This window comes from Onychostoma macrolepis, chromosome 19 (assembly GCF_012432095.1).
Source record: "Onychostoma macrolepis isolate SWU-2019 chromosome 19, ASM1243209v1, whole genome shotgun sequence".
Classification (NCBI taxonomy): Eukaryota; Metazoa; Chordata; class Actinopteri; order Cypriniformes; family Cyprinidae; genus Onychostoma; species Onychostoma macrolepis.
Genome location: NC_081173.1, coordinates 13,337,752 through 13,365,418, shown reverse-complemented (window position 1 = coordinate 13,365,418; position 27,667 = coordinate 13,337,752). Strand labels below are relative to the sequence as shown.

The window sequence follows — 27,667 nt, the reverse complement described above, 5'->3', positions numbered from 1 at the left end:
CTTACCCTCATGTGTTTTTAGCCTGGTAATACCAAACTCTGCTACTTCGCTTTGCTTCGTAGACAGAGTCTGGAAGGGCATAATTGACAAGCGTTTACTTTCTCGTGGGGGGGCCGCTTGTCTGAAGTTTAAAATCATTGGTGTACCCGTAAGCCAATCACATAACGTTTCATTATGAAGTATGTTATGCGCCGGATCGAACTTCCGCTGTAAACACAGGTATGCGGCGAAAACAAAACCATCGAGCAAAATACCGGAGTGAAGATGGCTGTGAACGACTTTTGCAGATTATTAAGTAAATCTACGCATTCCACGGTACAATTAGTGCATCTAACCTAATATTTGACAGTAGAGACAAACAAGAAAATATTTGCAGCCAACTGTCAAAGTTAGGATTAGTTCTGTTAAACACAGCTCTTAGTTCATTTCAAGTCTGTCAGAAATGCTGCAACTTAATTGCAAGATTACAGCATGTCATGGCAATATTCAAGGACTGGAAAAGAAAGGAGACACTGACCTGTCAAAAGGGTGCCAGTTTGAGCTCGACAGATAAAAGAGACCGAGATACACCCTCTAAACCTCCATTCAAAATGTGAACCAAACCCTCTTCTTGTTAGGGCTTCAGTTGGCAAATGCCGGGAATATTCTCCACAACAGAGTGAATAGCATCCCATGTCTCCATGTCCGCTGTCGTTTTAGATTTCCCTAACCTAAACTACAATCTTAAATTCGGCGCTTAGTCACGGCTCTCAGCCCACCCTCTGTTCGTTGGTTGGACGGCTGGTGCTAAGCCGGAGATAACCTGGGAGCTGGTTTGCTATATCAGACTGAGTACAGAAGCGAACTGAAATTGAGCGGGAGTACGAAGTCTGACGTAGTCAGGCTAATGTCTTTCCAAACCTGAATGCTGCAACTTATTAGAATTTTTAAAGAGTTCTGGGCCCGTATTCATGAAAAATCTTAGTGCTAAGAGTTGCTCCTAGTAACAAAATTCGAAGAAAATGTTTCCTCTTAAAATTAAAGAAATGATCCTAGTAAAGAAAAAAGTAATTCAGAAAGCATCTTAACCCTTAAAAGAGGTCTTAAGATCCAAAATTGTTAGGAGTACGGACAAGGACTTTTAAGAGTTTCTTTAGCAGTGGAGAAAATGAACGAAACATGAAAAGGGAGAAGAAATGTGTTGCACACATGACAGTGAGTTAATAAGACGCTACACATTAGATCGCGCAGGGATCATGTTTGTGACCGATCTTATTAGAGACACGCTAACATCTCCGACACCATGCAGAAATGCCATAGTGCCAGAAATGGAAGTAATCACTACATTAACTACATTAACATATTTAGCAACAGGAAAAATGCAACTATGCAGCAGTTATGAATTGGGTCTGTCACAACCTTCTATAAGCAAAGTGATCACACAAACAATTTAATGCAGACAGCACTTTCAGAACATTGTGTCGCTGTTCATTTCCTATAAAATACATTAAGTATGACAGCATGGTAAATAAAAAATAAAGAATATTTATACTTATATAGTATAGAGAGAGTAGAGAGAGAGTACGGTAAAACAGGAAATATTACACCTGTAATTTAAAAGTGAAGGCTTATAATAGACCATACTCTTAAAAGCGCTCTTTTATTTCCTTCTTGGACAACCAACCAATCACAGTCTTCAAAAGACTGTGTCATAGCTAGCAACGGGGTCAGCCCCGCCTCCTCACTAAGATAAAAGTTTTTGTCTTTTCCTTGCTCAGAGTTGCTCTCAGATTAGTCCTGAATCACTTTTAAGCTAAGACTCCTAGTTGGAAATTTTTAAGCTAAATTAGGAGCTCTTTGAGAGGATTCTTAGAATCTTTAAGAATACAGGCCCTAGATATTATCTACACAGCAACAGTTTAGAGTGACCACCATATCACATCTACTCATGAAGTATATTCCAGGTCATATAAAGTCATTGTTCATTGCTAATCTTCACCTCAGCTGCTGCTCGCAAACAAATATGGCATCTGTGAGAGGTCAATAACATCAAATTTCATTGGTTTTAGAATGTCACCAAATGTCATGACACCTTGTTTGTACTTGCAGGTGAATCTTTGCCACTAGCCACCTCCAACCAGATCCTTATCCGCTTCTCTTCCAAGGGCCTGTCAAGCTCAAGAGGTTTCCACCTGGTCTACCAAGGTAAGTTGAGAGTGTTGAGTTCTCTTCCTGTATAACAAAAGTGCGTTTCATTTTTCTGTTAACCAGGGCTGTGCGCCGTTTAGAACTATTTAAACAATTTACATTATTATTTCCCATGAATTCTCCAATGTAATCTCCGAATGGAGCCAAATAGCATAAATATATGAGATCTTCTGATGGACTTCTCATTATATTTCTTTAAATTCAGGTTCAACATCCTAAAACTTCTCAATTATGAACTGAAAGGAAGCCAATTGTTACTTTCTGAATTGTGTCCAAGCCTGCCATTAATTGCACAAATGTTTGTAGGATGTTATCAGAACTTGTGGTCATGTAAATGTTTTGATTGAGAGAGGCACAGTCATCTGAATTAGGTACTGAATTATTCACACAAAATGCATGGTCCATTTCTTTCTCTCTCAGACACACACACACATTGTAAACGATGCTGTTAATGTGCTTTACCTCTTCAGCAGCCATGGGGCCTCCTGTTGAAATGTGTTAAAATTGAACACCCTGCATCTTTCTCTATAATAGATAGCATGGTTTTTAGGAGCTAAAGCAGCATTATTGTATTATCTCACCTCCCCTGTGGTCTACAGTCGTACGCTTGTTCGTTTCCTGCCGTCTCCTTAATGGAAGAGTACAGCATCTTATAAAAGTATTAAAAGTATTGGTGTTCTGGGGCATCCCAACCAGCTGTATGCACTGTACCTACTGTGTGGTTCAAACTTAAAGTGCAATTTTCGCTAACAATCTGGTGCATGACTGCATAAATAATGTATTGCAAAGAATTTCTGACTTGGCAGGTGCCTTAAGGTCCTGAAGGTCCTTTTTTTGTACAAATTCATCTAACAATAGTGCATTTATTTGCTTTAGCTGTCCCAAGAACCAGTGCGACACAGTGCAGCTCAGTCCCAGAGCCCAGACACGGCAGGCGCACTGGGAACAACTTTGCGGTGGGAGCCGTGGTGAGTTTTGAATGCAATGCAGGATATGTCCTGGAGGGGCCCAGTGCCATTGAGTGCCTGACTGTACCCAACGCTCTGGCCCAGTGGAACGGCAGCATGCCCAGCTGCATTGGTAAGAGTGCTATCATCTCACACTCTTTCAAGATGATCATTTTAGCTGGGGACCAATAGCCAGGTTATGTACTCTATTTCGTGCAAATATATATGCAATTGCTTTTACAAACAAGAATTTAAAAAATATTCAGTTATTGTCACAGTTGAACAGTGTTATTATTTATTAATAAATGAATATATTGAAAATACAAGCTTTAAAATTTTACAGGCAACATGTTCAAACATAATGATTCTAAAAATGATGGGCAAAATATTAACAAATACAACCAGGACATAAACATGTACTGTAGGATTTTTTTTTTTTTATTTATTGTTAGTTAATACATTAGATGTAAAATTGTTTATAATGATTATAAAAATATATAGACATAAATTTTTCCAATAATTCATTTGTGTATTTATTTATTTATTTGTTGTATATTTATCTATTTTATTTATGTTTGTTCTGTTTAGCACAGTTGTTTTCTTAGATATATGCATGTACGTATGTGTGTTTTTATATAAACATATACATATACACAGTACACACACACATTATGTAAAGACTAACTTTTATTTTGGATGCGATTAATCGCAATTAATCATTTAACAGCACTAATATTATATAGAAATGTATGTAAATATACATAAGTCAATTATTATATATCTAAAACAAAAAAGAAACATCCATCTACTGAAGCCATGGCTCCTCAATGGCTACTTCTAGAATAAATATCGACTTTGAATATAATGGGAGCAAAATAGTTTTGTCAGTTTTCCTTGGAAATTTGATCAAATAGTAAAAAATATATATATATATATATATATTTGGTAGATTTTACTACACTTGCTTAAGTGTTGCATGTTTACTTGCATCCCCAACATCAATGCATTTGCTTGGATGGGCATTGTGTTAGATACACATCACAGCTCTGGTGGTTTTCCTGTGGGGACACAGAGCAAATAGACTCCTGTTCCTACTCCTCTTGAGAGAGAGCTGTCTCCAACAAACTCTCCCTGTGCCTAACAAGCAACGGCACACAGCTGTGGGCCAGCAGTCATGGCCTCCGGCATGTCACACATCTACGAATTTGCACATGTGGCAGATGTTGCCGCAGGTACTCTGTGTGTAGACACTCAGGTATCCACACTCATGTGCAGCTGTTTACCTGTGCGCTTCACTGCAGGTACCAGATGCTTGACCACAGGAGCTGCACAAGGAGGAAGGTGTTGTCCTGGAAGATTACAAATACCCTACCATACTGTAGGTGGTTTGTGTGATTTGCCTACTCTACCTGCTCTTTCATCCTTTTCTCTTTTTATCTGTGCTGCAGTGCCTTGTGGAGGGAACCTTACCCAACGGATAGGCACTATTCTGTCCCCTGGCTATCCTGAGCCCTACCTGAACAGCCTGAGCTGCGTATGGAAGATCACTGTGCCAGAGGGAATGGGAATCCAGGTACGGTCCTTCTAGCAACAATAAAATACCATTTTATCACCTTTTTTAAGTCCATTATGAATGCAAAGAATTTTTTAAGTCTCTTTTGCTCACCAAGGCTGCATTATTTGATAAAAAATACAGGGGGAAAAAAAATATTAAAAGAAATATTATTACAATTTAAAAAAATTGTCATTTATTGTCATTCCATATGTGTACTGCTTTCAAAATTGCAAGGGTTGACAGTGGTAACCAAAGCCACAAGCAGTTTTTGACCAAAGTAATATCAGTGATTACAGGTGTATTACAATTATTTGTGAACTGCCATTGACAAAGACAGCTTGTTTTGATTGCGTTCATTAAGCACATTCTCTCTGGACTGTAATGTATAGGCTTCCCTGCACAGTGCTGGTGCAAGAAACTATTGTGGAGAGAGACAGTATCAAAATATATAAAGAGTCGACATACTTATCTCTGTTTCTGTGATTTTTCTAGCACTGCCTGAATTTTTCAGGAGTAAATTCAGTTGTATAATGCCGTTATCACTTCCTGTGCAGTGTGTACTGGGCTATATGTCACTACATATTCTTTGACACTTTTAAATGCGGTCACAGTAGAGCGTTTAACAAGTCTGCAATGCTTCAACTCTGTTACTTTTTTAACCGTATCAATTTTTCATTTCAGTGCAGACCATAAAAGTTTAGATTCTCAGGGAGAAGGCAGTAATAATCTTCAGATTTTGAACAGTATCTCTATAGCCATCATTTCCTCCAGTCATACTTCATAACTCTATTTAGCGTTACCTTTTTGGCACCTCCGCAAGCTGGTTGTAAAGAGCTTTTTGAGATTATTTGGCACCTACTGTGGGTGGCCGTTTCTCTAAGGGCTGGATTCAATATATATATTACATTATTGCATCTTTCATTATGTCTAAAACGAATTCCTGTAGCCTTTACCTGTGGTTAATACAGCTAGGGCTGTAATACAGACTCTGTTGCGAGGGATGACCTGATTAGACCTGACTCTACTGAAGTCAATATGCAATGGGCCCATGACTGGTCCCTGAGGAACTCCTCAGCATAGGCACATGTATTTGCTGCTCTCCTTAAATACATACAGACATATTAATTCCTTTCATTAGATTGGTTTTACATTACACATTTTGTCATTCAGCAGATGCTTTTATCCAAAGCGACTTACAAATGAGGACAATCGGAAGCAATCAAAGTTTAGTCTCATTAGGACACTAGAAATTTATATATTATATTATATAACAAATAATTTCAGTTATATCAAATAGCACCATGTATTTAAATACTGACATTTATTTACATTTGAGCTCATCTCATTCACATTTCTTATAAATATCAACATTTTTAATGCAGTTATGAAATGGTGAACGTAGGCAGTGCAGGTTAAATATGAGTGATTTTTTTTTTTTTTAAGTACTGTATATATTTCAAGTAGCATCTGCATCCGTCTCCCCAGACTTGCCTCACACTGTTGGATACAAATGTAATCAAATATAGCCCTGAATCATGGGAGGAGTTCAGGACCGCTTACTTAATTGCCTTTAACCCAATTCATAAACTTCTCGCTGTAGGAGATTTGGAACCATGCAGAAATGATTACAGCATCACCAAAAGTAAGAGGGACTGATATGAAGAGGCAGCGGTATGAAAGGAAAGAAATGCAGATTGGGAGATTTAAGAGAGATTCCTCTACAACGTACTGTGCATATTTTCATCTGCTCTGTTGTCTGTAGGGCTTGGTGATATTTATTGAATGCATTCAAATTTTATGTAAAAATATTTATGGATAAATATTGCTGTTAAGTACTGTGCATTGCTAAACTGCTGCACATAAATGAAATGATTTAAACAAATTTTTTGTTCATTTAGTCAACACTGGAAAATATGCCTTGATTATTTCTTAACTAGATTTTTGCCATACTTTTTGTTAATACAATGCGTATCTATGAAATGATAGCTCCCCTTATTGAGGAAAAAAAAGAAAACCGAAAAAGGAAAAAAGTCACCTTTTCATGGCAATTTGGATAAAACGCTTGTGCATTAAATATTGCCAAAAGACTAAAAATATCAACAAAATTATATCTATCCACTTATGTGTCTGTGAGCTGGATCATTCTCATAATTTCTGCCAAGACAAAAAGGAACAAATATTATCACTGAACAATTTAGTTTCAGGTCCATGCACACTTCTTTCATCTTAAAGTTTAGGAAAGAAGTGAAGAAGAGCTCTCAACTGATGCTATTGGGTGTATTGGTTGTGTGTTTTCATTTTGTCTCAGACAGACGGCTCATGACGGCCTGGATATAGAACTAACCCCGTCCCTCTCATGAAATTTCCAATTCACTGTGTGAAGCAAATGTGCCATTTGACGGCAAGGCTATCAGTTGTGACAATCTTCCAGCGATAGCCACAGTCATGCCACTGTGACCAGCCAATTTCTATGCTTGTTTGAGGCTGGGGCGGAAAAATAAATGTCTACCAAAATATTTACAGGGCTGAACATTGGAAAAACTGTGTGAACAGCATATTCAACAAATGCAGAAAAATGCCTCTCAGATTTGAAGATGACATTTGAAGGGTTATATAACACATCAAAAAGGCATTTTAAAATATCTTTATTTGGCATATTCTTGTAACTTTTCAAGACTATACCCAAGACTCAAACTTTAAAGCATATCATGCCTGATAGCCAAGTGCCTGTAATATTTTTCAGTGCAATCCACTGATACTCACAAAGAAGAAGCTGCTGTATTATTTCCTTTGTTCTGTTCCTTTCTCTCAGATCCAGGTGATTAGCTTTGTGACTGAGCAGAACTGGGACTCTCTCGAGGTGTTTGATGGGGGTGACAACACTGACACCATGCTGGGGAGCTTCTCAGGTGGGCTGTGTAATACTTCTATAACCCGGTTCATTACATAAACACGCATTGTCACAACAATCTTGCTGTTGCTGCTTTGAATGCTTGGATGTTTCCTCTGTGGATGTCTGAGAGAAAGGCACAGTTTGTCTTGCGCAGAAATGTAGTTTTGCATCAATGTTTAGACCACAATATGATGTATAGAAGAGTTACTGCATTTTTGGAACAGTTTATAGATCATAAGAACGATTCTTTATTGTCGCCAGTGTGCATTTGTGTTGCATTATGGGAAACAGAAGCTACTTACGCAGTAGGGAAGGCTGAAGCTTCACGTTTATTGGCACAAAGAGCAAGCACAAATGTTACAAGTGCCCTAGAGAGAGAGAAATGAATGATACATCCTAAAATGAATAACAGAGTATGGCGTGAAGACAAATGAGCCAATCAGATCCCCACACACTGAGCCATATGACTAAAAGAGCTGTATAAACTCCAGACGAATGCATGCCTAACGATTCTCATCTGCATTGGGCTTTTAGAAATGAATGCTTGAGGAAAAATTACTAAGTGTATTTTTATTGTATTTTACTTGACTTTTATGCAGTAGTGCAGAACACAATGTAAATGCAAAGACTTCGTAAAACTTGATATTCAGACAGTTGTTTTGTGTTTTATAATGTTTTGAAGCAGAAATGTTTGTATATACTTGCCTAGTGAAAATAAATGCATGATGTTTGCTTTGCAAATTTGCTTTTATCCAATCTCATATAAGATATACATGATGTAAAACGTTGTATGCATAATATAAAAATCTCCACATTATTTCATAAATTTCTTAAATTGCTTGCCACAGTTCCAAATGGCATATTTTATATGTATGTTTTATCACATGTAATTTTCACAAAACAAAGGAAAGCATATGGTCAAATTAGCTACATAGCTATTTTAGTATAATTTGTGTACTAGTATGTAAAGTGTACAAAGTTTAATTTAAAAAAAGAACAAAAAGTCAAGGACATGCTGATTCAACTACATAATCACAATATGCTAACGGCTTCGTTATTCTACAGGCACAACAGTCCCAGCCCTCCTAAACAGCACCTCCAACCAGCTCTACCTGCACTTCTTCTCAGATATCAGCGTCTCTGCAGCCGGTTTCCGTCTGGAATACAAGAGTAGGACATCTGTTGCGAGTCCTGTGCATCTGGACTACACACTCATCAATAAAAACTCAACTAGCTTTTGCATTCAGCTTAATTCCTCTCTTTGTTTATCATGTTTTGTTGTTTTCTCTCACAGCTGTGTCCCTCACTAGCTGTCCTGAACCGGTTGTACCCATGAATGGCTTCAAAGTGGGTGAGAGATTACAGATGAATAGTGTGATGTCCTTCCAGTGTGACCCTGGATATACTCTGCAGGTGAGACTGAACTTGCCAAACGTTGGACAAAACCATGGTTGTTTCAGGGCACCAATGTTACATTAGCCATCAAGTGGCGTCCCGACACGATTCCAAAATAGTTTATTGTACAAAGTTCCAAAAATGTCCTTAAAACACTCTCGGTAGCAAATAATTTAACTGCTCAAAACACAATGTGGTCAAAGGAAACCATGATTAGCCTGGATTTGGGAGCGTGTTATGCAACTTGTCCATGTTGGCAGCGGCTTAATTTGTTAAGCTTTTATGAAAAATACATTATTTTTCACCAAACTAGCACAGAGTTTAGAATTTATATCAACAACAAAATGTATTCTCCTTGGAAACCTATTTATTTTTACTCTGTGGACTATTTACAGTTATATACTGGTATTAATGCCAAGGTTATGTGTTCGAAATACCTTTCAGTCATTTTTTTGGCTAAAATGCTGGTTGGAGAGATGGGGCGGCAACAGTTTAATGGGTTTGCTGATGCCTGGCTTCCTGTTGCTCTTTTACATTTTCATTGCCTGATGCTGGGTAGATTACTTACAAATAGCATTCTAATACTGAATATAAATTACATGATGAAATTTGTAGTTAGTTACGTATAATCTGTTACATTGCACATTTTAGGTAATATAATCTGACTACTTTTAGATTACTTTTGACCTGAAAAAAGCTGAAATATTTTGCTTATTTTATGCTGTTGCCTTTCAATTTCCTGTGTAATTATAGCCACCTGACTAGTGCCTTAACTGTGTGAACTGGGGGGGGGTAGGGAGAATCACTTATGAAAAATGTACTTCCATTTTGTGCATATTAAGTAATCGTGTAATGAATAAAAAAGTAACTATAGTCTGATTAAAAGTATTTTAAAATGAAATGTATAATCATTAACTACCTCGCACTACTTGTTGGTCGCTGCTGCTCGGAACAGTGTGCAAACCCGACAGCTATTTCAAGACTGTTTGAAATTAGTTTGCATCTGCGATTAGTAGTAGCATAGACTTGGTCAGACTAGGTGCCGACTTAAAACTTAAAAGGACGATGAGCTTCAGAACTTGGCTTAAGAAAGCCAAAAACCTTAGGGGAAAAAAATGATGGTCAGAGTGAATACTGAATGAATGAAATAAAGACTGAAAAACAACAAAATATTTCTTATTTTTATTTTTTATCTTTGCAGGGAGTCTCCCATATCTCTTGCATGCCAGGGCCTGTGCGCCGCTGGAACTATCCGCCTCCTCTCTGCATCGGTAATAACTTCTGTCATCTTTTATTCATTTATTTCTTTTCTAAATCCTGTCTTCTGCAGATTTATGAGTTCAGATCTACCACAGAGTCCCGAATGGTAAAGAACTACACGGGTACTTGTATCCATGTGTACAGCGGCCCCAAAAAGTACTCGGGCACTTAAGCCACATTTAAAAATGTATGAATTTCACTGCAATAGGTAACAAATGATCAAATAAATGATGCTACAGTGTTTCACAGAACTAGCTGAGCAATGTTTGCAGTTATTGCGTTTATCTAGCTGGTCCCATGCTGATTTGTAGTAGATGTATGAGGTCAGATCTTCTCAAGTTCTCACAGATGTCCAAGCAGAGCAACCGCATGTGTAGTTTATCTCGTTTAACTATGAACAGGATCCCATCTGACAAGTATGCTTGTGCCATCTTTCTTTAAAAATGCCATTTGGTTTGTTAATTTATGTAATGCAGTGAAAAGAGCAGGGATGAAGAGCCTTCACATGATTGAGATAATAGCATCACGTTTCTTGAGAAAGCCCTAATAGTGTCCTTATTAGTTCCATCTCCTGCTTTGATTGGCGAGGCTCTTGAGATGATTCATGGCTTGGGCGGTCATCAGCAGTCTCCTGATTCCTACTGCTTTTTCAAAGGCACAGGGCACATTTTTAACCCCTCCATTCTTCAGGATCTGAAGCTTTGTAAGGCTTCGCAGCACATCCATAGAGTCTCTTTGAATCCAAAGCCAGGGCTTTAATCAGAGTGATATTTGAATCAATCAGTAGTTTAGACTCAAAGCCTCTAGAGGAGGAGGGGATAGAGCATGCGTTTTCACTGATATGAGAAGATTGAAGGCTACAGAGGTGCTCGAGTGGCCTTTGATAGCTTTGGGAAGTGAATTGGCCTTTTTAATAAATGAAAGACTTGTTTTCCCTATGATGTCAATAGAAGAGCTAATGTTTTACATTTCTTTATTCGGCACAAAGCTTTTAGGGTCACTGCACAAGGTAGATGGCATTGCTAAGCAACGTGAAACGTCAATCGACTTGTAGCCCACACAGGTTGCTGTAGATATCACAGAACATTGCATGTTTACATCCTCTTTCCTTATGGATATTTTTATTTTATTTTATTAAATAATATTTGTATTATTTTATTTTAAAAAATTAATTATATTATTTACATTTACATTTATTTGAGTTACATTGAAATTTAAATTAAAATCTGAGTTAAATTAATTTCATTTTTTTTTTCTGCTTCCATTGAAAACAGAAGATTACAAACATGCATACACACACACACACATACATACATGTGTGTGTGTGTTACAAATATGCAAACACATATGTATACATATAAATATACATCCATGTGATGTACTGTATATCTCATATTACATATCGCATATAAATTAGATTTTGTGTCCCAGATTTTCAGTGTGCTCTTAGACTTTTGGATCCCACTTATATATTTAGTAACTATAAAAGTCATGCTGGCTCACCAAAAAGACAAGTTCATTTGCAGGTCAGTGACAGCAATTTTCACTTTCAGTCATCTGCCATAAATATATATATATATATATATTCCCACCAATCAAAAGGAGTGGAAATAGCCTGTTGGTCACCTCATATTATTCTCTAATGATAGCCTGACAGCTGTCCGCTGTATTTATTGGTCTTTAGAAGTACTTGAACCTTGAGCTCAGCAGGTTTATACCACAGCATGTGTTTTCTACAAATGAATGTTTCAAACAATGTCCTCACCATTTTTCTTTTCAGCTCAGTGTGGGGGAATCAGAGAGGAGATGGAAGGCACCATCCTCAGCCCTGGTTTCCCAGGAAACTACCCTAGCAACAGTGACTGCACCTGGAGGATTTACTTGCCAGTCGGTTACGGTGAGGACACAGCAGAATGAACAGATGTGGTTTAAAAAGAGTTTGCTGGTAATACCAGTAAGATGCAGTTTAAGATGACTGGATAAAGCTGGTAATGCTAACCATGATATTTAACTGGTATGTTACTGAACGTTACGAGATATTGCAGCTATAAGTAATCAAATTCCTACCTTTTAGTTATTAAATCAATCACATTTTTAATATTTAATTTTTAGCATAGAGCATACATGCACATTTGCTGGACAAGCCTGAAGAGCACCATTTTAGCGTGATTTAAGCTAAAGATGCTGAATTGTTCATTCCTGTTAACATCCTGTTTTATCATCCAAACAGGGGCTCATGTGCAGTTCTTGAACTTTTCCACTGAGGCCAACCATGATTTCCTGGAAATTAGGAATGGGCCTTTTGACACCAGCACAGTGATTGGCAGATTCAGTGGGCAGGACTTACCACCATCTCTTCTAACCACTTCCCATGAGACTACTATATATTTTCATAGTGACCACTCTCAGAATAAACCTGGCTTCAGATTTGATTATCAGGGTAAGGAAACAAAAAAAATAAATAAAAGCTGAAAAAGTTTTGACCAAGTTTAACCATTTTACTGAAGGAAAAAAATAAAATAAAATCCACATATTGTTGTTGTTAGCATTGTTGTTGCAGTTCCGCCTTTGCACATTTATTTTCTCAGGAACCTCAATTTGAATGTCATTTTCAATACCTTGCCAAGACAATCAGTCAAGATAACGAGTAAACACGGTAATAAGCCATTCTCTGTGAAGCTGTGCATAAAATCCATCAGGTATAAAATGCTGCTGATGCCAGAATCCAAAGTAGAATATGAGTCCAATGAGTGAATTTAAAATTGCGTCATAGAAATGGCCTTTTCTAGGATGGATCCGTGAAAGCTATCAGAATTTACAATATAATGCAATGACTGTTTGTAGTATTGAAATGACTGAAACCTGTATTTACATAATTATGTGTACATTAGCATATAAATCAAGCATTATATCCGGCAGTATACCCTTGTTACCAAAGATGCTCTGATCTACAGAAATCAATTTCTTTAGTCATGGTCATTCAGTCTCAAAGCTTCAGCATATTTCCTTTTGTGTCTGAGATTTGGAAAAATAACTTGGAAAACTTTTGATATTGGCTCCAGACTCAGGCTGATCTAATGAAAGGAATGCATATGAATTTTGTATTTCAAAACTTTTCTTCAGAATGACTTGAAAGACATGATGGAGGAAAATAGACCGGGAAAAAAATGAAGAAACCCAAGAAAAACATCTTGACCCAGAGACAAAATGTGGTGATGTTAATGTGTTTTTGGTGTGTTCACTGCCTGCAGTGAACACTGATCACTTGGTTGCTTTGCCATGAATTTCAGACCTGCATATCTGAGAAAAAATTGACAGCATTGTTATTGCCGGAGCTTTGATTGCATCTGCTTTGAATCATATCCCAGTGCTTTATTGGTGTACAGCAATCAATTGATTCCATGCATATGGTTTACATGTAAAATTCACAGAATCTAGGTTTAGATTGGTACTTGGAGCTCAGAGCAGTCTTTTTTTCTTTTTTCTTTTTTTCTTGATGAAAGTTGATTTTTTTTTTTTTGAGGTGTCACAAAAACTGCACTTGTCATGCCACAACAGATGCACTTGGGCCTGCTTTCTTCTAGCAGGCTCAAAAATAAATCATATGTTCCCCTGTCTTTCATGTATCAATGTGTCTGTCTTTTCCAGCCTATGAACTTCAAGAGTGTCCTGATCCTGAACCCTTCCGCAATGGTGTGGTGGTTGGGGCTGGTTATAATGTGGGTCAGTCCATCTCCTTTGAGTGCTATCCAGGATATCAGCTGATGGGACACTCCATTCTTACCTGTCAACATGGCACTACGCGCAACTGGGATCATCCGTTTCCTCGCTGTGAAGGTACAACCCCCTTCATTCCCTCCCCCACATCAGTAAACATCTGGTATGCTTATTTGCATTCTGAGAGGACAGTTTTTATATAGTAACTAACCTAGTTTTATGAGGCAGATTTAATATACTATACATTGTCAATGTCATTACACATTTGAATGTGACAAATTTCATTAATTGAAAATAAATGCAAGTTTTAAAGTTGTTGTTCACCCCAAAATGAAAATAACACAAAAGGAGAGGTTTCATAGCATGTTCATGCTGCTCTTTTTCATACAATGCAAGTGAATGGTGAACAGCGGCTGTCAAGCTTCACAAATAGCAAAAAGTAACATAAAATAGTGTATGTATATATATATATATATATATATATATAATTAACTACTAGCAAATACGGTATTATGTATATTTAATTAATAGCTTTGCTCTCCCCGTAGTCACTCCTGTTTTGAATGTGTGGTCAAGGAGGGTAACTGCACATAAATGCAAATTCTTTACTGTAGACCATCCCTAGACTCAATGGCTTCTTTCTAACATCTCCTCCAAGGGGATGATGGGAAACGAATTGAGTTCATCCTTGACCCACATTCTCATGCTCATTTTTCTGTTGATTCAATGAGTTAATTATGCAGCGGGTCACAAGGTAACATATGCACAGGGGATGCTGAATGCTCGTGTGAGAATAAAGACGCTCCAGGGAGGTACTCAAGGGGCTCACATAGCATTTTCAGCCTCGTCGCCTCGTTCAGGCGCCGGTGCTTTGCCCAGCGCTGCTGCACAGGTGAACCCGCAAATAGAAACACACATTATTCCAGTTTGTGTTGTAATAATCCACACGCAGAAAATCTTAGTATCAACCTGGGCCTTGTTAAAACACTCTTGCACTGTGCGTAATTGAATTTGTAGTAATCGAGAGCTGTGGTATGACAGTGAAAAAGGACAGAATTGATATGACGCACTACACTCCCATGCTGTGTAACTGTCAAGACCAAAAAATGAAAGATGTGACACTTGTTCAGCGTTTCTTTTCTTTCCTTTTAGACAATCGCAGGTGCTTGAATGTCTCCTCCTATAATGTTTAAGTACCTCAGAAGAATATTCTTCAGCTTTAGTGGACGCTTAACTAGTAAATTACATTTTTGATAGGTTGTAAAGGCACAGCTACACTCTTAAGAAAAATGGTTCTAAACAGTACCAGAAAAGGGTTCTTCAGATTGTAACAATAGCAGAACCCTTTTTGGTGCTAAATAGAACCCTTTTTATAGGGTTCCATGAAGAACCATGCTTTGAAAATGCTATATAGGACCTTAATGGTCTTTTTAACGATAGTTTATTTTCATTAATATTGGTACATTAGTATATTTATATATTTAATAGTATTATTAATATTATTTTGTATATATGATTTATTAATATAGTTTTTACCCTCTATCTGCCTGGTCTTATATCATCTTGTAGCCTCTATTAAGGTTTTTACATAATAAAACAACAACAATAGCATGTCAATTAGGTACTTTTATTTATTTATTCATTTTTAATGGCATGCAAAATTGTAACAAAAATGACAACAGTTATTAGGAGAATACATTAATAAATGACAATTGAATTGTAAATTAATACTTAAAGTAAAACAAAACAGAAAATAGTGTGATGAAGACCAAGTTCCAGTGAAATACTGTATTTTCATAATCCTCTATGATGCCTGAAAGTCCATCATTATGCATATTTTGGTGTGATTGAGTGGCAGTTTCTCTCTGCAGATGACGAGGTTGTAGGATGTGACGGCATCTGAAATGCACAATTGAGTTTACAGTTACAATGCGTCTCCTTCCATTTGTTTAAAACAATTGTTAAGGTCAAAAGTGACATAAAGTCATGGGATAGCTGTGACTGGGTATGTTTATGCATAAACCCAAGTAATACTAATCATCATCTCACATAAATTCTATCTGTGTTACTTACTTGGTGGAGAGATAAGTATCTTTAACTGATCAGGGCTGGTCACACTTACATATTCTGTTAAACTAAAAAGAGACAAAAAGACATTGATAGGAAACCAGTTACAATTTGAAAGTTAAATTATAGACATTTTAAGAAAGAAATTATTTACCTGTTGAATGTGTTGACAGTCTGTGTAGCTGAATGGCTGAGCTCCAGAAAAGCAGTATTGAGCCTTTTATATGAAATATCTTCATATGCCTTTAAGTCCATCATTATGGTGTGACTGAGTGACAGTTTATCTGCAGATGATGAGGTTGTGGGATGTGATGCATCTGAAATACACAACTGAGTGTAGAATTACAGTGTGTCCATCTGTTTATGTAAAAACAATTATGTTCACGAAGGCCAAAAGTAGCAAAACATGGATTATAAATTCAATATCTCTGTTACCTACTTAGTGGAGAAGAGGAGAGAAGTATCCTCAGCTTAAAAGAGCTGCTCACACTTACATGTGACCAAAAAACTAAAAAGAGAAAAGAACATGTTTGTTTGGAAACCAGTTAAAATTTTAAACTTAAATTTGTACTTAAATTTAAGAATGAAATCATGTACCTGTTGAGAGTGTGTTGACAAAATCAGTAATGAGGTGCTTTGACAGTTACAGATTTGAAAAACAAAAGGGCGGGAATAAAGAACCCTAAGAACCATTTCAGCATAAAAGGGTTCTTCAGGATTCTACGGTTCTAAATATAACCGTTACTATGTGTAAAGAACCTTTAAAGAACCATCTTTTTTTAGAGTGTAGATTTTTTTATAATAGCTTTTAATACTGAAAAAATAAACAGACAATGGATATTTTCAAGCATCCTGATTATTTAGAATTGAATCATTTTATTCATATAATAAACCCATACCATAATAAGTTTAAAGGCTAAATTCAGCCAAGGCTGACTGTATACACTACCAGTCAAAAGTTTTTGAACAGTAAGATTTGTAATATTTGATTTATTTTTACTTTTTTTAAAGAATTATCTTCTGCTCACCAAGCCTGCATTTATTTGATCCGAAATACAGCTGCTTTCTATTTGAATATATTTAAAGTGTAATTTATTCCTTTGATCAAAGCTAAATTTTCAGCATTATTACTCCAGTTTTCAGTGTTACATGATCCTTCAGAAATCTTTTTAATATGCTGATTTGCTGTTCAAGAAACATTTTTATTATTATCAATATATGAAACGGTTGAGTTTTTTTTTTTTTTCAGGATTCTTTGAATAGAAAGTTTCTGTTCAAAGCATTTGAAACATTATACACTATACCATTCAAAAGCTTGGAGTCAGTATGTATATATATATATATATATATTGTGACGGGAGGAGCCAACGACAGACACAGTGGGTGTGGCGTCAGGCCTCGGAGAGGCTTTTATTAAACAAAATTGATAAAATAACGTGTCCAGGGGAAGAAGTGTCCAACAAAACGGGGGGATCTGGTGTCCTCGTTGTGCTGCGGGGCTCGTGAAGGAGGGCAGTGTTCAAAAGGGGAAGGGTCCAGGGAAGGGACGGAGTCCGGTGGCCGCACGCGCTCCCGCTCTGGTCCGGTTTACAAAGGGCGGCGGCTTCTTCTGAGCGGCGGCTCTTCCTCTTCTTCCTCGGCCTTTGGCGGGACTTGATCGGCCCGGCATCCTGGCCCGACGGCCGTAATACGGTTGCGGCGTTCTCCCGGACCGCGGGTTCTGCAGCTCACATCTCCGGTGGCGCGATGTCCCTCTACGCACCCTTCCTGGACCCACGAGGACACCAGCGTGCATGCACGGGGGAAGAGACCGGTCTCTCGAGGAGAGGCGCGCTGGGCATTTAACAGCGGCGGTGATGAGGCTTCATTCAGTCCAGCTGTGCCTCATCACACGCCGCCAGCCCGCGTTGATCCCACGCCCCTCCTCTCATCCACCCACTCCAGTCGGGAGCCTGGTGAAGGGCGGCGAATAAGGGACGGGGTGGTGATGATGATGAGGGGGAGGGCCACCGATCCGTCACAATATATATATATGTGTGTGTGTGTGTATGTATATATGTATGTTTGTTTTTGTGGTGGGGGGGTAGAAATGAATACTTTATTTAGCAAGGATGATTTAAATTGATCAAAAGTGATGATACACACATTTATCATGTTAAAAAAGATTTATATTCCAAATAAATGCTTTTCTTCTGAACTTTCTATTTATCAATGCTCTAACTGTGCATTGCTTTAGGTCAAAGACTTTATGCTGTGGTGACCGATGAGATGTCTCTTTAGGAGCACAAATTATAAAATATAAGACAATGTTTTTTTGGAAATACATCTGAAAAAACGCGGTTGTCTTATATTCAGGGTCTAGACTTTGACATGTCAATAATACACCCACAACAATAGGTGGCGCAAAAAATGCATAAAACGAGTGTGCCATTAAATATGTAATGTGTGTTGTAAAGATCGCGAATGAAAACACAAGAAAAAGAAAAGCTTACAGCGGCATGAGTCGTGACTGTATGTTAGCCTGATGGGAACAAACTTCCTCTGTAAGTGATTTTAAAACATAAGACAGTACCCAGATTTGAAGACTACAATAAGATTTCACTTCTACTGATAATAAAATTTTGGTAGGCTACTATGAGATGGATAGCCTAAATGTTATATAATTCAGATGGGCTACCTGTTATTTCAGTGGTATATCAAAAAGTGTATATTTTTCAATGTCATTGTTGGTACATTTTACCAGTATTTACCATACTTTCAGAACAAAAATTAAAATATGAAAAATATGCAATTTGAAAATAATTTAAGAAAAAATGTGTTTTACAGAGAGAGAAAAAAACAAAACAAGATTTGGTTTTCAAAAAGCCTTTTTCCAAAAGGTACATCTGGAAAAAGGGGGGTCGTCTTATAATCAGGGTCGTCTTATATTCGGGACAATACGGTAGTTGTGGCTAATTAAATTTTTCACTGAAGTTCACTTGAGTGGTTGTTTTAAATTGCATTACATGCATCAGGAACTCAAGTAAAGTACAAATTCTTACTAATAGAATTATAGTATAGTTGCTAATAGAAGTATAATATAAATATTAATTACATTTTAAAATTATAAGTACTTCACACTCCTGCTGCCCCGGCTATCACCTACACATGCTGCCACCAATAGTTCATGCCCAGGGTGTCATGTACATAGATTTCCTCTCCCAGGCATTAGAAAGCTGATCGATTTTCTCTTCCTCTGCCACCAGTCCATATCAGCCTACTTGGCCTGTCCTCCATCTATGGTTCTCTCTTCTTTTTTAGTTCACCACACCCCCACATCCTCCCGTCCCACCTCACCACTAAACTTTTTTTTCCCCAATCGATAGCGTCACCATGCATTTCTGCTTGATAGCGTGGCATGTTTTTTTTTAATCAATGCTGTGATCGATACTTCATTTAGCAAGTAAGGTGGCAAGAGAGAGCACACAGCACGAGGGATTAACATAGGCGCCCCTCTCAGCATTCCTTTGGAGACAAGAGGAAATGAAGAAGGAGGAAAGAGTGCGGGAAGGATTGAAAGGGCGGGAACGAGTGGGGTGGGATGTGGGGACGGCGAGACCTTGATGGTACAAGAAACTGCTGAGGGTACAGTCAGAGCGAGAGTGTATTACGACAGTCCTTACATCTGCGTATAAGTCGTGGGCCTAGCTTTATTTCGCCAGCCGAATCGCATTGATTATTTCCCCTCCAACTTGGGGCAGCAGCAGCATGGGATCAGCAGGGACAGGAAGGGGATTTGATTTCATATGTCTGGGGCTCATTTGAATCATTGGAAACATGGACATGTCTATATAAATGCAAAGCACTGCTCCAAGAGGGATTTCTATGATGGAGTCAGACAAGGAAAGTGAACTACTGGGGAAGACTGAGTGGTGTTTTAGAACCCAGCGGGGATTTTCACCCATGTCGCCCTGCCCCTATCCTAGTTCCTGCTTTTTCCACCATCCCCTGCATGCTGTAATAAATTTCTGTGCAACGCAGCTTTCTGTGATGGTGTTTCTTTAATCTTTGGTTGCTACAAAAAGTTTTTCCATTTCTGCGTGTTCATTTTTGCCTTCTAGTGCCCTGCGGAGGTAACATTACATCAGACAATGGCACTATCTTCTCCCCCGGTTACCCAGAGGATTACCCCACTTCTGCGGACTGCAGCTGGCTGATTACGGTGGCACGCGGCCTGGGCATCCGTCTTAATTTCACCCTCCTGCAAGTCCATGGCCCCCAAGATTTCATCACAGTCTGGTGAGTTGTCAAAGTTCCTATTGCTGTTATCCTTCTGCACCTTGTCAGGTTCTCTTTCTCTCTCAGTTGCTCTCTTTTTGGGGAGGGAACATTTTATAGCATGCTCAGACTGGTGATCAATTAATGAGCCTCTGCATTGAGTGGCTTGAGGCCTGTATATACAGGAAGGACTTTGAACCCTGTCTCAGGGTCACCTTAAAACATGTTAGGCCAAAAATTGCAGTCTAAGCACACGTCTGCTTGAAATGTATTGCTTCTCTTGAGACTGCAAATTTCTGTTTGCATTAACTGAGGAAGCATTGATCTTTCCCTACTCTTACATGCACTTCAGGTCAACCCTAGAGGTACAATATAACCAGAACGGCCAAGAAAAGCTCCATCAAGACAGCTTGGCCTCGCTTCAGTGAGCCAGCACTCCCTTTAGCCAACCAAATGCTTTTCTGAATGCACAGGACAGGACGAAATCTGTAGCACAAGCTCAGGCGGCCACAAACAGATGGTTTTGAAGCTGAATGTTCATGGTTAAAACTGGGATTAGGTTGGCGCCAAGTTGTTCCCTCCCCATTAGAGGGCTGTAAAGATGGAGGTAAGCCCTCTAGGTGATATCCTTGTAGATGGTGACTTCGGTTTTACAATGTTTTGACAGAGAGGCTGAGTCTAACCTGAGCTAGAGAGAACGTAGCGCAATCCCTAAGAGAGTGTGAGAAGAGTCTTTGAAATCAGAGAGGTAATCAGTATGGCTAGAATAGTCTCTGAAATCAGTAAAGTAATCAATATGCAGAGAAACACCTCTCAAATCAGCCGGGTGATCAATATGTGTGGGACCTGACTTACTGTGCATTTTTAGGCAACAAGGCATGTGGTGTTCTCCTGTAGCACTGAGTATGCAATGTTAATGGGTTTTATATGTTGAATTTTAATATTGAATCTTAAACAGGGACGGGCCACAGGAAACAGCTCGCAAACTTGGAGTGTTTACCGAGGGAGAGCCCAACAACCCACCAAGCAGCACATCTAATCAAGTTCTCATACGTTTCCGAAGCAATTCTGAGAAAGGTGGACTGTTCAAGATCAACTATCAAGGTAACTAGTCCAAGTCAAAGCTACCATTAGCATTCTCATACATCTAAATAGCAGTTTCTTGAATGAGGCAGGACTCTGTGGATATTTGTGACTGAACAAGCATTGCAGAGTTGTAGATGAGACCAGCTTATTTGAGTCCAAGTCCAGGCCAAGACCTGAGTTGGTTGAGTCAGATTGAAGACTGAAACCAAAAGAGGGTCAAGACAGAGACATGAAGAGGGTCTGAATGAATTAGACAATGAAATGTATTTGCAGTGTTGTAGTACTCAAGACCAGACTCGATCTCCAGTCCCTGAGTTCATGACAAGACCAAGACCATGAAAATTTGGACACTGCATGGGTACTTTAAACTTCTGGTGTTGTTTTTTTTCCTCCTCCTCCTCCTTCAATCCAATGGAGTCAGATGATATGACAACACTGACACCACAACAGATATGCCACACTTAAGAGCCCTCTAAATATGAGAACTGGTCAAATGTCTACTATAATATAATGAATAAATTATGAAAAAAAATCTCATTTCAGAATACATGAACACTTGTACAATACATGCATTTCAATGTAGAAATATTCCCTTTGGAGCTAAATGTAGTTGGTGTAGTTACTGCCTTTGCAAGCAAAGGGCTAATGGGAATAGCTATTAGCTATTCAGTCAAACCCTGCAACCATTAAACCCATGAACTCTGATGTCCTAGTAATTCCACTTTGTCTCATGTAGAACTGTTCTTTACCTTAACAATGGATACAACAGTGCAATATGACATGTCTGACACTCTTCTCTTTGCCTTTCTGTCTTTCTTTCTTCTAGCCTATAGACTTCAGTTTTGTTTGCCACCTCCCATAATTCCTAATGCCGAAATTCTGATGGCCAGTAAAGAATTTAAGATAGGTGAGTTTGAATTGATTTTACATCATTTACAATCTGATTTGTATGCCTGCTTGTGTGCGTTTGTGTTGGTGGACTCGGCCTGGCCCAGTATAAGTGGAACATTTTGAGCAGAGACGCAGTCTGCCAGTTCATTTTCAGGCTTGAGCGGCTCTCATTAATAATGTTCCCAGAATAGCAGAGCCAGCCACACACACACACACACACGCACACACCTCCCCCCCACCCCTAACACCCCTCGAGAACTCACTTTGAGGAGAGAAAACTGCTCAGATGCCAGGGCTACCAGTCCCATAGGGCCGTACTGATATGCTGACTCATTGCCAGAATTCAAAACAGAGGCTGATGTTGTGTCGTGCATGGTGTTCGAACATAGGTAGAGTTTACATTTTGTGCAAACACAAAATGGGGGGAAAACAGATAGAAGCTATATTATTTAAGTATACATTTTTGTATTGTATTTAAAATTGTTGTAGCACATTCCTGTAGCAGGTGATTTGAAAAAAAATGTACCTGCCCTAAACATTTCTTTTAAGCTTGAGTTTTGCTTCATTTTTTTTTTTTTTTATTATTTAGCTGTCTTACCACATTTTATGCTATCCAATCTCTGTGTGAAACGCCAGCTCTCATAAAATCTTAAATATACTTATTTGTGGCTTAATGCAGTTAATATTTCACACATGATTTGCCACATGGTGCTCTGGATGAAAAAAATTCAGATGCTTGACACACACTGTATACCTACTGTATATGAAGTGCCTAGGCAGAATAAATGTAGTTTGTGCTACTTAAATAATAATCACAATCACAGGAAATTATGTACTGTGTACTTGAAAGTTGATTGTTGATTTTTGTGCAAAGGACACACTGATTTTCATTAAGAATCTAAAAAGCAGAGCTTGAAGAAGTGTAGGATATTTTAGACATCATTGTACCTACAGCAACAACACTGCTACTAATATTTTATATTATTTTATCATCATTATTATTTATTATTATTATTTAACTTGTGCTCCCCCTAAATCTTTTGAATCGTTTATTGAAGCTGCTGGTTTCACCTTCAATCGAATGCCCACAGAAAACACTTACAAATAATAATGCAATCGTGACCTCACTGGTCCTCTAATGATGACTCACCAGTCTCTGTCACCTCTGAAATCCATTGTTAAATCAATGCACTGCTTTTCTGCCATGGGAAAAAGATGCGTTCATTGATATTAATTGTTCTAAATGAGTAGTTACGGGTCGGTGCAGGGTTGTTTGATCTCTCTGGAATGGAGCGTGTTTGTAGATCCTCTGTCGGGGTTAAAGCAGTCATGGTCTTTGGCACTAACCTGCACTGAATCACTGTTTTGATCACTGATTATCCACCACATCCAATTAATTTGCTTAATTCAGTGATTTAACAAAGGCTGCTGTGATTCGGATGGCCATGAACGCATGCTCTCACAGCCAAAAACACATTCCTATATGTGTCTTTTCAAAGTGTGCAAAGCCTCTTTTTTTCTGCTCTAGCTTGTTTCATTATTTCAGTGGAGTTAAATGCTGTATTATAAAACCACAAGGTGTGTTTGTTCCTCTTAGCTGAGTCACAGAGTGCCTGAGTGTTTGTGTAGCAACAGGGAGATTTGCTTCTGAGATGTAAGCGGCCCTCAGGTAGCAGCCGATGGGTGTTATGAATGTAAACCATGCTGTGTGGCACTTCCTTAATTACACTGCAATGCAGCGCCGGCACGTCGAGTCTCCCTTCGCCTCTTTCCTTCTTCCTTTTTTTCTTTTATCATCACTGTCAGCCATTAAGCGAGACAGTGAGGGGACATGGCCTTCATCAAGTCATGAGTGAGGCAACAGCAGGAACAGCCAGATGTTGCTCCTGTTGTTCCGAGCTCCTCAGAAATCCCATGTTCTCCATAATATTTCAGAAATATGACGTGCATCTGAAAGACAATTGATAAAGCAGTGATGAATATTTCATCTGTTCACTCCCTCTCTTTCCACAGGTGACATTGTGCGTTACAGATGTCTCCCAGGATATCATCTGAATGGCAACAGCATTCAAACTTGTCGCCTGGGGACTCATCTTGAGTTTGAAGGACCTCCACCTTCATGTGATAGTAAGCTACAAGGTTTTTTTGACTTGCAGAAGATCTCTTGACAGTGTTTGTGGTCTCCAGTATGGTCTTTTTCTTTAGCTTAACCACTAAGATTCTTGGTCAACAAGGATAAAGACCAATTTGGTTGGGTTTTGACATGATTATGCCAACTAAACCACCACTTAACAAACCTAAACCAGCTTTAGCTATCATGAAACATCATCCTTTTTTCTTTATGCATTTAAACTGTTTTTATCCATACATTTGAAGTCAGTGGAGTCCAGTGATGTCCATTTAGGCTCCATTATATCCATTTAAAAAAAAAAAAATTTTTTCTACTTTTGGTAGTACTTTGATGTGAATATGTGCGTCATATTCACTAACCATAAGCATTTTAAAACATTCTTTGTGACTTCCCCCTCTGCATTTTACAAAAGACCGGTCCTTCGGTTTATATACTATAAAATATACCCCCACTGTGTTGCAATGCATGATGGGTCTGTTGATCATGATAGTTGGTTATGTGCTATATGAAGCTTCATTATTGCTATTGGCTTAGAGGTGGGATGAAATACCTCAGAGCCTGTCAAGCAAACCCCATGAGTATGCTAAACGCTCATCTACCTTTCCTCCAGCTGCTTTTATGTGATTTGATATGGCATTTCCCATAAACTCCCTTAGTTCCTGCTCATTATGTTTGTGTCTCTGCTCTCAGTGTAGAAGAATTATCTCTCTGAGCTCTCTGTACTAGCCTTCATGGCGTACAGTAGGTCTGACTAAAAGGCCTCTTTTGAATGTCCCGGTATGTATACGGTAAAGTCTGGGACCACTAATGAAAATGTTTATAATTGGTATTTTTCTAATTGAAAAACCTTTTTGCCATTAGAAATTATGTAATCGACACAGTATATAAACCAAAAGGTTTAAAACTTTATTTCTCAGTTTAAATGGCATTATGAATTCCACTTTTACAATGTGGTCTCTTATTTTGAACCTCATTATATATCAAGACACATATCCTGTGTTTGGCCTCATCTATGATGTAAATAAAAAGCAATTTGGCTGTTTGTTAACTTGAAGAATTTTGTTGGCTGCTGTACAGCTGTTTGGCGGAAATTGATTAAGGCCTTTAGAATAAGAAGAAACAAAAATAGACACGCTTTATCATTTCCAGCGTAAGCATATGTCAGGCTGAGGTTTGGAGTTTGAAGAGGGAGGACACATTAAATAAAAAAATTTAAAAATTATATAGCATAGCAGGCCCAAACATGTACCTCATCAACCTTCATGGTGGAGTGCTCTCTCTGAAGCTTTGTAATTCATCCTAACATTAATTAGGTGTCGACAGTTAATTGCTTCAGCTATATGAAAAGCCCCTTATACTGAGGGCCAACATAGCCAGCTGACACCCGCTCCATTTGGTCAGGGTGCTGCCTCTGGCTGTCAGTCACATTAAGTATGCCTGCCTCGTCAAACACCACAGAGGGAAAGAGACAGGAAAGACTGAGGAACTGATGGAATGAGAGACAGGAGGAGGAGGAGGAAGAAAGTGATCTTATACTTTATATCAGTCATTTGTTGAGCGAAACCGGTCTGTTCTGATAGGGTCAACAGGGAAGACAATGAAAAACTTGAATAACACAATGTGACCGTTTACTTGCTTGAAGTTTGGTTACCAAAACAAATGCGCTTTACATGGTACATATTGTTGAATGGGTTATATTTACAATGTTTTTTTATTAAAATATTTTTTCATAATATTTTCATAAAATAGGTCCAGTAACAAAAGTAAAAGGTTTTTTGAGAGAAAAAAAGGGAAACTACCTTGGGAAATATGGTAACTGCACCACAACTGAAAATCAAACAAGATTTGAATCTATCATTCTCTATCATTTATTTTTCAATATTGTTTTCATCTTCAGTGGTAATGGGTAACTCTTTCCTTGAAAATAGTTTACATTTTTCAGAAGACATAATAACAGACATCACAATTGGTGGTACGGAATTACCATATGGCAATGTTCATATTTCTTGTAAAATTATATTAGACAAAGTTGATCTGTAAACAACATCTAATTATCTAATCAAAGATGCATTTAAATCCTATTGTATGAGAAATGTAAAAAATGTGTTTTAATAGAGCACTTGGCAGTATTGAGGAAATCAAATGTCATGTGGGTTTAAAAAACAGCTTATTATTTGTGTTCTTCAAAATTTGCCCTTTTAATTCCAACAATGCAATTTGTTCTAGAAAGTAAAAGGAAATTATATGTTGCCATATGGCTACACTGTACCATAAAGGGGCAAAAGCAAGGACAGAATATCTTTAACCTTCCATAGTCATTCCTGTTGTTGACGTCAAAGGCTAGTCATTCAATCAAACTGTATGCTATTTTGATGAATTCCTTTCATGTTGTAAGATCTAGCCAATTTGTTCAAATGCCAACATGGGCAGGCTTTGATGTGCTTTCATCTTGGAAAAAAAAAAAAAAACTACATTAAATACGTTCTCGTACATTAAGAGTAAAAATGGCTTGTGCATAATTACATTTAATGACGATTATTGGCCTAATATAATGAAGATTGATCATTTTGATATTTGATTTAAGGACAGATTTGTTTTCTGTGATTCTGAAGAACAAGTGAAAGTGTGAGCAAGCATACGGAGAGAAAAACTGAGGGATTGAAAGAGTAGAGAGGAAGGACAGTGATGGGTAGAGGGAACGCAAAGCTCATTGAGATGCAGAGGATATCCAGGCTGCAGGTGCACCCAGCTATTAAATCACAGCTTCTCCCCATCTCTCTCTCTCTCTCTCTCTCTCTTTCTCTCTCTCTACCTGACATCTGATCTGTCACATCCTCTTGTTGAATACATCATACCATGTCTTACTTTCCATCAAATATCTCTCCTTACTTCTTTCAACCTTCCTCTGATGCAAGAAATCCCATCCAGAACTTCCTGTTTCTTCTGCAGACATAATCAGACATACACATGAACATGATGGCCTTGTGCCAGTGTCTTCAAAACTAACCCTGTGATCAAGTGACAAGTGTTTGATGAGCAGAAGATGCTTAATAGTTCGTTTTTTTTTTTTTTTCTCTTTCCTGATTTGTTATATATGTTTCCTGCTTATGATAACCCTGGTTCAAGCTGTCTAGCCAAAGCCAAATCGTATAGGCAGTTTAAAAACTCTTGTTCTGCATTGCTTTGTCTTCCCTTTTTCTCTGTGTTCCCCTCGCTTTCTTGTTTTTTGTGTATCACATGCTCGGAGAGAGAAAATAGATCTGTGAATGCTGAGAGTGCAT

General features: G+C 38.2%; 1 protein-coding gene across 1 annotated transcript in view; it reads left to right on the top strand.

The window, feature by feature from the left end:
• csmd2 (CUB and Sushi multiple domains 2) overlaps positions 1–27,667 on the top strand; it is a 262,731-nt gene that overhangs the window by 193,924 nt on the left and 41,140 nt on the right. Inside the window, 14 exon segments of the mRNA XM_058752757.1 lie at positions 2,089–2,184; positions 3,064–3,267; positions 4,583–4,707; positions 7,502–7,598; positions 8,648–8,752; positions 8,877–8,995; positions 10,179–10,248; positions 12,018–12,134; positions 12,468–12,677; positions 13,886–14,074; positions 20,122–20,299; positions 21,237–21,382; positions 22,191–22,271; positions 24,269–24,382. Of these exon segments, the coding sequence (XP_058608740.1) occupies positions 2,089–2,184; positions 3,064–3,267; positions 4,583–4,707; positions 7,502–7,598; positions 8,648–8,752; positions 8,877–8,995; positions 10,179–10,248; positions 12,018–12,134; positions 12,468–12,677; positions 13,886–14,074; positions 20,122–20,299; positions 21,237–21,382; positions 22,191–22,271; positions 24,269–24,382 (1,851 nt within the window).